Consider the following 14,585-nt stretch of genomic DNA (forward strand, 5'->3'; position numbering starts at 1 on the left):
AAAATGTCGGTACTAAAGTAAACAGGATGATGATCCTGATCGCCACCTTTTATTAAGGTGAAAGACCAACACCAGCTGGTGAACTTCTCGTATACATTGTACATGTATATTTTGTTCTCGTGCACAAACAAAATTCTGAAGCCCTAGTTGCACGCGGACTAACGAGATCCTGCCGTTAACAGAGGGCGCCATAGCGAAGGAGAAAAGTAGAATGAAGATGGCAGCGTACAGGGGAATGTTGATGCAGTCTTTTCGAAGAGTTTATGTAATCAGTTCTTCCCGATTGTAAGTTGGATATTTTGAACAAGTAGTGAGTTTCCTTTTTGTCTTAACGTTAGGCATGTGAAAACCGCTAGGCCTAATACTTAGACCTATATCGATACATTAAAAGGGTGTATTTAAAATCGTGTCGAAATTGGAGGATTTGGGACTGTCATGACTGTTACTTTGTTAGGGTTAAACTTAAAGTAGGCCTAATGCTTTTGAATTAGCCCTTGTTATTTTCCTGTCCTGATCCCTTGTATTATAGTGGAGAATTCAGGAGGAATTTCAACCAGCATGACCAACATTGACCAAGTGCCTTTGGCCCAGACTTTTTCCATGTTTTTTTGGCCAGCCAATGTTGGCAGTGGAGTAGTGGACATGCATCATGACATAAGCCTTATTGCAAATATTGCATGGGCGATATTGCACAATGGTAGAAAGGCATTGTGGGAAGGAAAACAATTGAAAATTATTGAAAACAAACACTTTTACACGCTTTCAGATATAAAATTTAGAGGTGTCGTTTCACTGGACCCCCTACCATTGTGCAAAACCACCCATAAAGTATTTGCAATATTGGCTTATGATCATGTGCATGATCAGATAATGCATTTACTTCACGAAGTTGCTATTGAGTATTGTTACGATAACCATAACCTAGCTTCCAAATTCTATAGTTATGGCATTGCGTAATCATGCCAATTATCATTGCCAGTCCTACTTTAGGTTTTAATTTCCCACCGTTGTGGCATTAGACTCTTAGAGTAGTTCCATCAGTACACGTGCTGGCTTGCAATCCTGACATGCTGGGATCAGTGAGGATCGAGCCCATTTATCATGGGAATTTTTCCCATAATTTTGTTCTCTTCTTTATTTTCTTGATTGGATCCCATGCTTACTTTCTATAAAATTTATGTGTACACTTCTCTTCAAAATATGAAGTCCTACTTTTCAAGTCTGTTTTCAGACTTTGTTTCCATCCATAGTCGGTACTCAGGAAGAAGTGCAATAAATTTGTGCAAGAGTCAAGATTGTGCTGAACAGTACAATTTTACGAGGGCCAGATAAGATGTCATTTGTAACCTTCATTGTGCACAGTAGCAGGGGTTGTTTTTCCTTGCTTAGTCTAAACTTTCAGCATCAGCTTTTTGTTCAAAAATTGTGGAATTTTTCTGATACTTTCAGCATTCAACAGGCTGCAAACAGACCTCAGTCTGAGCTGACAGCTGCTGGGGGCTTTCGAGATCCTCAATCCATAAACACAGCTACACGCGGGGCTTCCAAAAAGCTGCTTCAGAGATGGGTTCTGGCAAGGACCACACAGCAAGGTAGCCATCACTAATCTATTTTAGGAAATAGTTGTATGCGTTGTGTTAGGTTCCAAGTGGAGCGTGGTCAGTTGGGCAACAACACAGCAGGTAGTCACATGTTCTTTGTGTAGAACACATGTGCACACTTATGGTAAGGCGTTGTGAAAGTCTGTGCATGGACATTATTGGTTGCTGTAAAACACGGGACATCATAGCGTGCACTGCTATACCAGGTTTTGAACCATCCGTCCAACCCTTGCAAGTTTTAATATTAAAACGTGATACAAAGATAAATAGAATTCATCAGTTAGTTTGGGGTTGTTTTGCTGAAACAATTTCTGGACCCTTTGGGTTCTTTTCATAATCTCTTGCATGGGCCTGTTCGATATCACGATAATTATCGAACCGCAATTTTTTTGGTATCAAATATCAAATAGGGCCTTTTTTCTTTTATTGAAATATTGCAAAATTCGAAACTTCTAAAAATCTTACCTTTTTACTTCCACCACGAAGTTAGCAGAGCTGAAATTTGAATGGCAGCTGAACTCGACTTCGTTGGTTTCATCCCATCTGCCTTAATATCGTGGCTATGCTTTTGACGGTAACCAGCAATGGGAGATGGCGAAGTGTCGATACTGTACTTTCGTTGTTTTTATTTGGCCTTTAAAAGATACTTCAGGGTTCACAATAATTAACCGTTTTCACTCATTAAAAATGTTCAACTATTTTCTTCTTGGTCCTGGGGTATTCAAAATTAAATTAGAAATGATAGAGGGGTCCCAATACGATGCTGTAGCATCGATCTGCGCACTTCCGCGTTTGAAAACGAGGCTGTATGTGTCAGCTTCAATTCTTAATACGATCAGACGATTGAAAGTAAGGAGTTAAGACACCAAATACATAACGGTATGTTAACCCTAACAGTCCCAAATCCTCCAATTTCCATACGATTGTAGATATACCCTTGGGGTTTAGGGTTAATTTAAGACTTTTCAGGCTGCAAATTTTTGTGGAAGAATCTTTCAGGATGACTCCACATGTCAAATCAAATGGAAAAATAACGGCAGTTTACCGCGAACTAACGTACCTGCGATGGTCGTGTGTCTGCATGTGCAGCGGGCATGGTTTAAACTGAAGTGGCGTCATACTTAAGAACCGGATACTGCATGTACTGTGTCGACTCTGCGGGCGCGCACGACGAAGTTCAACACAGAGAGCCTCGGTTTCAAGGCTGATATGCTCAGACGGAGCTAATGTGAAATCCCTCTATTTCAAGTTGCGTTCGCCCGATGAAAAGTGACATTTAGGTCAGTACATGCTTCAGGGACTGGCACCGTTAGGGATCGGACCGTGTCGTCAGACTTTATTTTATGCATACCTTAAGATGCAACGGTGGTGGATGTGAAACCCCCGAAATAACAATAAAAATGACGTCATCACGATAATATCAAATATTGCCCTATTTTTTTTTCACAAAATATCGGTTTCGGAAAAAATGGATATCAAACAGGCCTACTCTTGTGCAGCATGAACATCATGAACTTTTTGGGCTGATCAAAGAAGGGAAGGAAAGAGTTGTCACAACACAAACCAGTGACATTTCAAAAGCTTTTTGGCTTTGGATGTCATCTGTCAATGAGGCCAACTTGAGTCAAACTTAGAACTTGTCTCAGGTAACTTCTGAGAGTTCTACCTCTTTTACATCTGTCTAATTGTTTTTGTTCATGTTCCATCTTTCTACAGCCAGGAGTATGTTCATTCAGACCCAGGACACCCCTAACCCTAACAGCCTCAAGTTCATACCAGGAGTCCCCGTTCTGGATCAGGGAGGGACCGTGGACTTCCCCAGTGCCAGGACAGCTCACAGTTCACCTCTCGCAAGGTACGATGTATGTCCTCAGAGGTGCTTTGCTTCTTCATTAACCACTTGCTGCCAGGGTGCCCGGTTTCGGAGACGTTGGCTTTATATGCCCAAAATCGGACAAAGGAGCTGGGCCTTGTAACAAAAGACCGTACTCAGAACGAAAGACCAAGCTGCTGGGGAATTGCCAACATTTTTACAGTTGTCAATAACGGAGGAAATCCCTCATTGTTTTGAGTGATTATGCCACTGTTTGTGGCACTCAGCATGAGCGGATTACCACTGGAAACAAAAGCACTCCAGTACTGCAGAGATGAGCGACACAATACCGCTAAACACTAACCTGGTCCGCATTTGAAAAGATGCCAGCAGCGCACTGGGCCAGTTTCGGGAACAAAAGGAAATTACGTAACACCTCACAATCTGGGCTCTCTTTACAGGGCGGCAGGCCTGGCTGAAATAGATGTTGTCTGTCAGATAAGAGTAGACACCAGACAATCATTCGTGTGGATGTAAACATCCAGTAAATGCACTTATGAATTTTTGAAGAATTTTGAAAATCCCTGGGGAATACGTCATGCATCTTCAAATTAAATCTGGCAGCATATGGTTAAATATTACTGGCTAATTAAAAGCAGTCAACGTAAGCTATGGGTGGGATTTCAGCCCTCGGGATGCTGCTTGTAGGAAGTTTTTGTCAAAACCAATTTAAGTTTTCCCTACTTTGTGGCAGTACTGAATAAATGTTACATTTGCTCAGCTTCTTTAATTTGATAGTGATCTCTGAATCGTTTTTACGAAGAATTATTAACGTCTGGCCATTCCAACTTCTACCTTTTGATACATTGGATCGTTAATTCATTCATTAAACACACCGTCCATTTGCAGTCCTGACCGACATCTTCATCTCGACCTCATTGATTTGTCCCAGTCTTTCAACTGTCCATTAATAAACAACAGCTCTCAATCATAGCACAAGTACAAACTTGATTTTTGGTCTGTTTATTCTCTCTGTGTTTGCAATATAATTTTAGTATTAGAGTGAATCGATGCAGATGTTGGGCATGAAGAAGAAAAGTGTTGAAGGAATCTGATGTTAATTTCCAAATTTTACATTTTCTAAAACTAACATTGTGACAGCTTGTTAACTTTTTATCTCAAAACAAGTGATTTTTTTCCTTTATTTCTTTGTATCCATATGTTAATAATAAATCCGTCAGTTGCCTAAAAAACCTTTGTTAGCACAAATGATGTACCACAGAAAGTAGGTTTGCGGTAGCACCATGGACGTATCTCTTTTGTGAGTATTTGCGGTTCTGAAAAGAACCAGTGGTACTCGACGTTTCGAGCAGTATGCTCTGCTCGTCATCAGGAGAATGCCGGATACTGACTGGGAGTGGAGCTTAAGTGGTCTGGTGGAGGATTCTAGAGACAGGGGATTAGTCCGATGATGCGTGAAGGCGGGAACTCTGGAGAAGGGATTAGGCTGGCTCGGTGATGCGTGGCGGTAAACTTACTCAGGTGTGGCAGTACTGTTGGGGGTGTGGATTGGTAAACATGGGTGCTAAGGGTATAGAGGACCCATAGGCAGACTAAAGGAAGAACTGGGGCAGGGTGCCAAGGGGTATAGATGACCCATAAGGCGAGCTAAGAAGGGTTGAGGATGGGGCGCCAGATGTCACTGAAGATGAAGCCTGTGTCTTGCGGAACTGTTCTGTTCTTGTAAATCTCAATTGCCTCACGAACACGGCGTGGATACCATTGTTCTATGTTTGCAATGAGATGGGCTTGTTGCCAGTGGACTTGGTGGTCTTCAGTGCTGGAGTGCTTGATGATGGCAGATTTCTCGAGATCCCCCCGTCGTCCATGGGCTCGGTGTTCGTTGAGTCTGGTGGTGAGATCTCTGCCAGTCTCGCCGATATACACCTTGCCGCATTCGCAGGGGATCCTGTAGACGCCTGGCTTGGTCTTGGGGTCTTGCTTGTCCTTGTGTGACTGGAGAGCTGCTTGGATCTTGTTGGGGGCGGTATGGAAGACTTTGATGCCATGGTGTAGAAGGATGCGCTGGATCCGGTGGGAGGTATTGCCTATGTAGGGGAGGGTGACAGAACTAATGTGCCTAATGGGTTGACCTTGGGTATAGGAGACCCGCTGGTCTGGAGGGGGTCTAGGGTCTTGGGTCTTGATCTGTCTTGACTTGAATCCGTTCCGCTGTAGTGCTGTGGAGATGTGATGAAGTTCCAGTTGCAGGTGGTCTTGGTCGCAGATGTTGTATGCTCGGCGCACGAGGGTTCTGTTGACGGAGGCCTTGATGCTGGGATGGTGGAAAGACCGGTTGTTTAGGTAGCGGTCGGTGTGTGTTGGCTTCCTATACACTGTGCGGGATAGGGTGCCATCTTGTGATCTTGAAACCTCGACATCCAAGAATGCAATGCGACCGTCTTGTTCCTGCTCCATGGTGAACTGGATGTCGTTGTGTTGGCTGTTGAGGTGTTGAAGAAACAGCTGGAGGTCTTGTGGGCTGTGTGGCCAGACGACGAAAGTGTCGTCCACATACCGGATCCATACGCTGGGCTTGAGGTCTGCGGAGAAGAGGGCTGTCTGCTCAAATTCTTCCATGAACAGGTCTGCCAGAACCGGGGATAGAGGCGATCCCATGGAGGTTCCGGAAGACTGCTCGAAGAATTTGTCTCTCCACTGGAAGCAGGAAGATGTTACGCAGCTGCTCAGGAGATCGTGGATTTGATGTGGTGTGAGGTTGGTCCGGTCGCTGAGTGAGGGATCTTGAAGTAACCTATCCTTGGCGATGGTGCATGCTTCGAATGTGGGAACATTAGTGAAGAGCGAGACCACATCGAAGCTGACCATTATGTCTGTGGGGCGTAGAGACAACCCGTCGATGAACTGGGCGAACTGGTCCGAGTTCTTGATATGATGTGGGGTGTTGCCAACCAGAGGGTGAAGGATCTTGGTGAGGTGCCTGGCAGTGTTGTAGGTGGGGCCACCTCGGGAAGCTACGATGGGTCGGAGTGGGATACCGGTCTTGTGTATCTTGGGCTGGCCGAAGAATCTTGGACATCTTGAACTTGAGGGTCGAAGCTGTCGGTATAGGGCCATGGAGATGCTGTCTGACCGTTGGAGGGCTAGGAGCTTACCACTGGTTCTTTTCAGAACCGCAAATACTCACAAAAGAGATACGTCCATGGTGCTACCGCAAACCTACTTTCTATTGTACCTATTCACCATGCAAACCTTCAAGACTTATCTACCACAGAAACCTGTGACCATCTGAAACCATTCACAAGGCTCGATCATATTCCCTGTCCTGACAGGTTGTTGTTCCGTATTGATGGTGTCAAAAGTGTGTTCTTCGGCTCGGATTTCATCACCATCACAAAAGTTGATGATGACACCACAGAGTGGGCCGTCATGAAGCCCGAGATCTATGCCACCATCATGGATTTCTTCACCAGCGGGCTACCGGTGATGACGGATGAACAGCCGGCAGCAGATACAGGTATTTCTCTGGTTCCGCACACCTATCCATCAAAATGTGAAATTTCACTTGATTTGGGAGTACAAATGTACTATGGAAAAGCAAGGATTTATTTGTAATGCTCGACACACTTTGAGTATTTTGTAATCATCAAAATCAGTCCAGAAAATTACAAATAAAGCAGGTGATGTATTCGAGATTTAAATCTATGACCCTTTGCAGCGGCAAGGCAAGCCCTAGGATCCGCTATCCTAACCTGTTCATTCAAACTTAGATTGATAGCAGTCACTCGTCGTTGATGTGTTCATGTTATTTTGACCTCTTCAACTCGGATTATGCAGAGGTTCACGAAGACGATGACGACACGGTCGCGATGATCAAGGAGCTCCTGGACACTAGGATCCGACCCACCGTGCAAGAAGACGGAGGGGACATCGTATACATGGTGAGCTCATACAAATTTCAGTACCTGACCTGCCTCTCCGAAAAAGATCAGTGATTGCTGACCGGGAGAGGGGGTCGAGTAGGCCTCAGTGTGACTGGAATGATTTGGCTGCTTGCCAGAAAGGTTGCTGTCAGAGTGAAAGCTAGGTTCCTCTCTTTGCTCACAATTTTTGTTTTCTTTGTCTTTATTGCTGCACTCTTGTCTTTCACGAATGATTTGTTGTTTAGTTTTGTTCATCTCGCTTTTCTTCTGAATATGCTTCCCTGTTGCCCCTTTTCCTCATTTTATGTCAAAAGATTCATTTATTGATTGACCTTTGGTATAATTCAGCAAATATACACTGCAGTATGGAAATAAATGTTGAGTTGAATGCAATGCAAAAAACAGGAATCAAACAGGAAAAGACCTGTTTGAATTGAAGCTAGTGGAGTACAAATTTTCTTCTTGTTTCATATGAACCTTTAACCACTTCCTTCCGGGGCATTTATCAATGTTGATGATGCTGGGGCGGGATTTTCATTATTTTTTTTCTGTTTTCAAAATTCTTTAAAAATTCCTATCTTCATTTACTGGACACTTACAAGCACATGAAGGCATGTCTGGTGTCTACTCTAGCCTGACAGACAAAATCTATTGATGTCTGAGTATTTCAGCCAGGCCTGCAGCCTGGTAAAAAGAGCCCAGATTTTGTGGGTGTTACGTAATATTCTTTTGTTCACGAACCTGGCTCAGTGCACTGCTGACCTCTTTTCAATAGGGGCCAGATTAGCGTGCAGCATTGCTGTGTGGCTCATCACTGCATTGGCGGAGTTCTTTTGTCCCCGTGGTAATCCGCGCGCTCTAAATGCCCCAAACCATGATATACTGTTTCAAAACAAGGCAGGATTATCTCCCAAGGCCCTGTTCCCTTTGTCCGAGTTTGGAGGCCCCCCCGCCACGCATATAAAGCATACATGTCCTGATCTGGAGTCCCAAATGAATTGACCTAGTCAGCCAAGCAACCCCAACCCTGGCACTTATCCACATGTACACTACTGAAAAGAATTAAAGGAACAAGAGGACAGAATGTTTCTGTTGTGGTCTATATGGGCTACTGTTATAACAAGAGGCATTAAAGTTATGTGAAAATAATTCAGGTGTTGTCACATAACTCTAATGCCTCTTGCTCTAACGGTAGCCCATAGAGACCATGACAAAAACATTCTGTTCTCTTGTTCCTTTAATTCTTTTCAGTAGTGTATATTGAACGTTCAGTCCTTTCCTGACTGCATGGGTAATTCGTTAACTGTACCGACCTCTCCTCTGCCAATGTGAATTTAAATTCTGTGACCCTATTCCCTCAATTCTAAAACCAGAGAGGGATGAGTGGTAAAACATTGATTATAGTACCCAAGAAGTGCATTTAAAAGAAAGAAATAAAATAAAACTAAATAAGAAAGGGAATGGTTTATCGGTAGTCAAGGCCGATGCTGAACTGACGTTCATCTTGTACTTGGCAGCTTTCTCTGACTTTCTATTTGTAATCTTAGGGTTTTGAAGATGGCATTGTCAAACTCAAGATGCAAGGGGCGTGCACCAGCTGCCCGAGTTCAGTGTTGACATTGAAGAGCGGGGTACAGAACATGCTGCAGTTCTATGTGCCGGAAGTTGTGGGGGTCGAACAGGTAAAGAAATACCTCACAAACTTTGGTAGGATTGCTGGTAGTTGCTCTAGTAAAATGGACCAGAACGATAATCTGTAGAATGTTGGGGATGATACCGGGGGGAGGAAGAGCTGAGTGCAAATGGCTGTCTGTGAGCCACTTCCATTTTTAAAAGAGGGGTGTACGTAATAGTAAAAAAGGAAAAAATCATGTCCACAATTACATTCCCACCTATGATATCTGCATGGATTAAATTTTCAAATAAAAATGAGCACGAGTTGTCTATCCCTCGATGGCATCAGAAATGAAATTATATTTTGGCTTTGTAACAGTGCATTCTATCCCGCACACGAGCCTGTGTGATGAATGTGCTTACCGTTAAGTTGCCTCTTTGGTGACACCCCTAAAATCCATTAACAAAAAGGATCTTTTTTGTAAAAAATGCTTTTTTAACATTTCATTTTTTATTTCTTAGATATGTCACCATATTGTTGGTCTTTCGTCTGTAGAAATTTGAAACAAATCCCTTGGTTTAACGTGACTGTTTTTTTTTACCAAATTTTTGAGCATGTCGAAAAACAAAATGGTTTCGCTCAAAATCTTTTTCCATTGCATTGTAGTCGGATGCTTACACATAGCCCATAACGCAATACAAAATAGGGAACCCTGGGAACCAGACGAATGCCTTGTGGTTGATCATTCTCGTGCACAGGGTAATCTGCCTGACCCTGGCCAGCAGGGCCTGGTACATAAACGTTGCTATGGCAGGTGCAGCTGCGCCGCATGTGTAGTATCGATATAGCAGGGTCACACACAGTCACAGCCGAGGGATGTGCACGCACTCGTCTTCACATAGCAAATAAGATACTCTGTCACGTTGGTGGCGCTAATCTGTCCCCCCTCCCTCCCCTCGGGATGATACATAAACCCTGCGGTGTAGTTCATAAGCCACAGTTCCCTGCATTTTGTGGAAATAAAATTCTCTTCATTTTCCCCAAGTTTCCCCTCGATTAATTTTCAAAAGTCCAGGATAGTCATTTCAACCAGTATTTCCACCAGAAAGTCACCATAGTCAGTCATCTAGTGGCTGCGCTGTGAGACATTTTTCCTTCAAGTCCCCAACTTTTCTGACTGGAGAAAGGGAAACTTTTTTCCGGCTTTTCACCTTGGATAAAAATAAAAATTTTCATAGAAAAGCTAAACATAATTTGTTGGTTCAGATGTGTCCTTGTATACAAATTTATCTGTGAAATTGTTTGGCCGTACAGTTTATTCGCTGCCAATGTGTTTAATTTAGCCGTAGATAAATGTAGCAAAGGTGACATTGATTTTTCTCCTTAAAGAGATTCAGGAATTTTTTACATGGACAGAAAAATATGCGTATGCTGTCGCTTGAAATGCCAAGTCCTGGGAACATTGCCAATTAAGTTTTCTTGCCCTCGAGAGAAATAGAAAAGAAACTCATCCTATAAATGTAGTGTACTTTTTTATTGCCAGTTCAATCTTTTACACTAATCGGAAAACTTTTTAAGACATGTGGCACTTTAATAGGTGATAAAGGGAGAAATTGGCTGATGCCAGACTGACTTCAGTCTTCATTTTTTTCAAGTTTTCAGTGTTCGGCTGCTGAGAATGACAGGTATACAACTTGGACTTGGACACAAAACAAGGATATTCCAATCTTTACACGGCTTTGGACAATGTTTTTCAATTTTCAATGGCATGAGTGTGTAGTGAAAAACAAGGAAATCAGCTGATCAGAGGAAAAGTTGCACACCTGCAGAGAGAGTTGGATTTCTGTGAACTGTTTTGTGTCTAAAAACAAGAACCTATTACAGAAAAATCTTCTTTTTTCATAAGCGTCTTTCCTTTTCCTTTTCAGATTGAGGACGAAGCAGATCAAGTTGCCAATGAAGAATTCAACAAGCTGGAGGAGAAACTTGAAGAGAAGCCAACATGAAATGGTACACAGGTGACACATCTCGGGGGGGGGGCCTTTTTGGGGCTGAAAGAGTGTGCAGTGTTATGTTATTGAAGTACCTTTATTTTAGAAGGGTCAACTTCTTCATCCAAATGGAAAGTTGGTTATTTCTCAGACCGCGACAACAAAAACCTAAAAAAATTGGCGGTGGTGTTCAAAGTTGCTGGTCACGTATTTCCTTGCCAGCAATTGTTAAAATAGCGATGTACATAAAAGAAATGGAATGTTACGGCCTCTTGGTCCAATGTATCAGGATCAGCCTCTGGGATGTTTAATTAGTTTCCTTCTCAGCCCATTGGGCTATGGGGCAAAGATGGAGTTTACCATTGTAAATAAATCTGCTGCCAGTGCACCGATGGTAGCACTGTGTTGCATAGAGCACCGGAGCTTGACGTCATCTAATCAGGGAAGGGTTGTGCAAATGAACGGCAAACGCAAGTGTTGGTTCATGAACTGGTTGCCAGGCCAGTGGCTTTGATGCGCATAATTGTGCGCCTGACGTCTTGATTTTGGTACTCTGTACATCCAAGAGAACTAAGTTGGCCTTGGAGTTCAAATACTTCATTGGCATTATAAACAGGGTAGTAAAGTGTCAGTGGATGGTGTGGTCTAGTACCCAGGCTTCTTATTAGGGCCGGGTTGTCTGAACACACAAATACATGTATGTGTTTAAAAGATGACTCATATTAGTCTTCTTTTCAAAATGTTCGGTCAATTATTAAGTTTAGTGCAAAGTTACAGTGTCTTGTTTGTGAATACACTCCACAGTTCTGTTTGGACTTCCAAAAGAACTCTAACATTTCCCAGACATCTTTACAAACCACTCGTAAATGTTATCTACAGATGTCTTGGAGGAGTAATTGGTGATTGAAAAGAAGTGAAATTTAATTTGCTTTGCTAATCTGATTGGTTGGATTTTGAAGTAAATTTCTGGCATTAACCCATGTGAATTAGCAGCAACGATGACCAGTAACAGTTTGGAATCAAACCAACTGCACTCCATGCTTCATCCAACCACGGATGCTCGCCTTTAATTTTCAGCAATGGAATATGTGAGATAGACAAAAACCCATACACAATGTAAAGAGATTTAATGCTAAGAAATTAGAATTCTAATAAGTCACTAATGTGATACACCAAATATAATGAAACGTTGATTAAAAAAAAAGGATAGATTGGAGGCACTCTATATTGTATGTAAAACACTAAAATTATTCTGGCCTTATTTACAGATATAATACAAATGTGCATGCGCACAGAAGCGGTATTTCTTAAATGCTGACAACTGTTTTACCAAATCATTTGACATGATGGTTAATGCAGGTCCGTCTCTTTGCTATAGATAAACCTCCATGACGGTGACCGAAACCGTCACTTTATTGCAAATTTCCTAATAATATATCAAGGCACAGTTTTGCTTAGTTACAAAAAAAAATTGGAACAAGTAGCACAGAGGTTAGTGGTTGAACCTCAAAATGCTGTTAAAAACCCTTGATGCCTGTTAATGAAAAAAGTTATGATGGGATATATGCTGGAATTTTTTCTTAGTCTAACGGCAGAGTTTTACCCGCTTTGCTCCTAAATATGTAACTTCTACCAGTGATTGTCGTAATAAGCTTTTCTTGGGAGTGCTGAAAATTGGTTTTGCTGAGGGATTTTTTGTTTTGAAAAAATACACAAAAATACATGATTTGGGAATCTTTTGCCCCGGAATACAGCATTGAGCGTTGCATAGCCAACATAATGCTCACTTTTTGCCAAATCAGCCTCGCCTGAACAACAGTTATTAACAAATAATGTTCACCTGAAAAACCCTCTCATATTGACAAAACTCTAGACTATCTACACAAGAAAAGCACATTTTTAGATTACTAAAACTCTGATTTTTAAATACCAAGTACATTAATTTCATAAGTACAATTTTAACATGATAAATGGAATCTGTAATATACTGAGAAAAAAATTGGGAAGAGAATCATGTACCCTGTAATTCTCAAAACTCTGAACAAATTTGGAACCAAAACAAGACCATACAGACTTCAAAATAAACAGTTCGTCTGCTTCAAGCTCTGGAATATGCCTGCTTGGCCAAACAAATACTCCATTATTACAGATGCAGCTTGTTTCCAATAGTAACTTCTGTCAAGCTAGCATAATGCATATTAATTGTGAAGGCAGAAAGTTCAGCTCCAACTCCTCAACTTCCAACAGGCAAGAAAATCACCGAGACACGTCAAAAATATCGCATACAAATACTGTAAGAATTTAAAAGTCCTTTGATATCACGCTGAAGTTCAACGCATCACACATTTCAATGGAATGATTAGGACCTGTTACATTTTCTATGTACATTTGGTTTCATCATGACAACAAGCCTCAGATTTGCAAGATAAATGACGCCACGTACCTCTCTTTAAGAATGAAGTCAATCAAGATCAAGTAACATCTCAACTGGTGAAGATCACACTACAAACACACTTATCACAAATTAAGAATAGGATCCTAGCGTCTTTGTTTTTCAATTATGGCGGTCTTACATTTTGCTCAATTTTTATGATAAAAATTAACAAATCTCTCGCTTGATTTGCAGCGGTTATTAGATTGTTTACCATCAATCTCATTTCAATTTAAGGACGGAGATCTCAAAAATATATAGTTTTCAAACTTCAGCAATGTCCACAGTTTTGGGTTAAGTATTTCAATTTTTCAAGGATACAATTAGAAATATATATAAATAAATATCTCGCAAGAATGCATGGAAATGATTTTTTTTTCTCTCTAAAATATAAAACAACATGTTCAGACGGTTCCTTTTGTTCACATGTACTGGTTACTCACAAGCTGACTTTTCAAAGTATTCAAGGAAAATTGGTTTTCATTATTAATGAACTCTCCAAGAGGGACACTTTGACAGTATTGAGTTCATAAAGTACCTGATGAGAATTCAGTTAACGCAGTATGTCGGAGAGAATTCATACAAATCTACAGTTCATAAATAACAAGGTCGGGTACTGAAGATAACCCTTCAACTACCAGGTTCATTTATTAAGTACCGTACCGGTATGCCGCAGAATGTAAGTAGCTTCATAGCGAATCACATTTCTCATACACAAAAAGAAAAATTTCTCCAATTGGAGAAGTCTCCTACTGTATCAATCTATTGGCAGCTTCCATGACAATGCTGACATATCAGGAAGCCAAATTTAAAAATACCATGGTTATCTGAATTGTCGACACTGTCATCATTGACCCAACCAAAGTTGGACTGTCTGTGAGGTCATCGGACATGTGTGGAAGATCTAGCAGTTACTACAACTTTTCCCAACATTCAAAATCAAAAAACAACTTAATAGACCTGAATTCGGAACCATTCATCCTTTCTGCACATGTCCACTCACCTGAAACCAAACACTGTTGAAACAATACCCATGAAACAGTTGTGATATTTGTTCCACTCAATCCATGAATTGTGAACAGCGCCCTCAAGTGTTTCACCTGACAAAGGAAATCCCACTGCTTGGTGCATCAGATGAGCGTTTTAAGCAGTTCAATGGCCGCCTTGTAGCAGAACAGATACTGGTCCTG

At 41.6% G+C, this 14,585-nt stretch overlaps 3 protein-coding genes across 5 annotated transcripts in view; 1 reads left to right on the top strand and 2 right to left on the bottom strand.

Moving 5' to 3' along the window:
* Positions 1–34: 34 nt before the first annotated feature.
* nfu1 (NFU1 iron-sulfur cluster scaffold) lies at positions 35–12,189 on the top strand. The gene is made up of 7 exons (XM_022244536.2): positions 35–285; positions 1,450–1,592; positions 3,318–3,456; positions 6,768–6,952; positions 7,273–7,376; positions 8,906–9,040; positions 10,902–12,189. The coding sequence occupies exons 1-7, from the start codon at positions 212–214 to the stop codon at positions 10,977–10,979; spliced, it is 858 nt and encodes a 285-aa protein (XP_022100228.2). The 5' UTR covers positions 35–211; the 3' UTR covers positions 10,980–12,189.
* Positions 4,701–6,535, bottom strand: LOC110986218 (uncharacterized). Its single transcript, XM_087130166.1, has one exon. It carries the CDS (start codon positions 6,301–6,303, stop codon positions 5,083–5,085), a length of 1,221 nt encoding a protein of 406 aa, XP_086986292.1. The 5' UTR covers positions 6,304–6,535; the 3' UTR covers positions 4,701–5,082.
* Positions 12,006–14,585, bottom strand: part of LOC110984132 (tyrosine-protein phosphatase non-receptor type 13-like) — a 42,109-nt gene continuing 39,529 nt past the window's right edge. For all 3 annotated transcript variants that reach the window (XM_022244274.2, XM_022244186.2, XM_022244000.2), the window contains one exon: positions 12,006–14,582. In XM_022244274.2, coding sequence (XP_022099966.2) covers positions 14,526–14,582 — 57 coding nt within the window. In that variant the 3' untranslated portion in view covers positions 12,006–14,525. The remainder of the gene's footprint in view (positions 14,583–14,585) is intronic.

The sequence above is a fragment of the Acanthaster planci genome, linkage group LG19 (genome assembly GCF_054643075.1).
Source record: "Acanthaster planci isolate LZ-2023a linkage group LG19, COTS_SCS, whole genome shotgun sequence".
In the NCBI taxonomy this organism is placed as follows: Eukaryota; Metazoa; Echinodermata; class Asteroidea; order Valvatida; family Acanthasteridae; genus Acanthaster; species Acanthaster planci.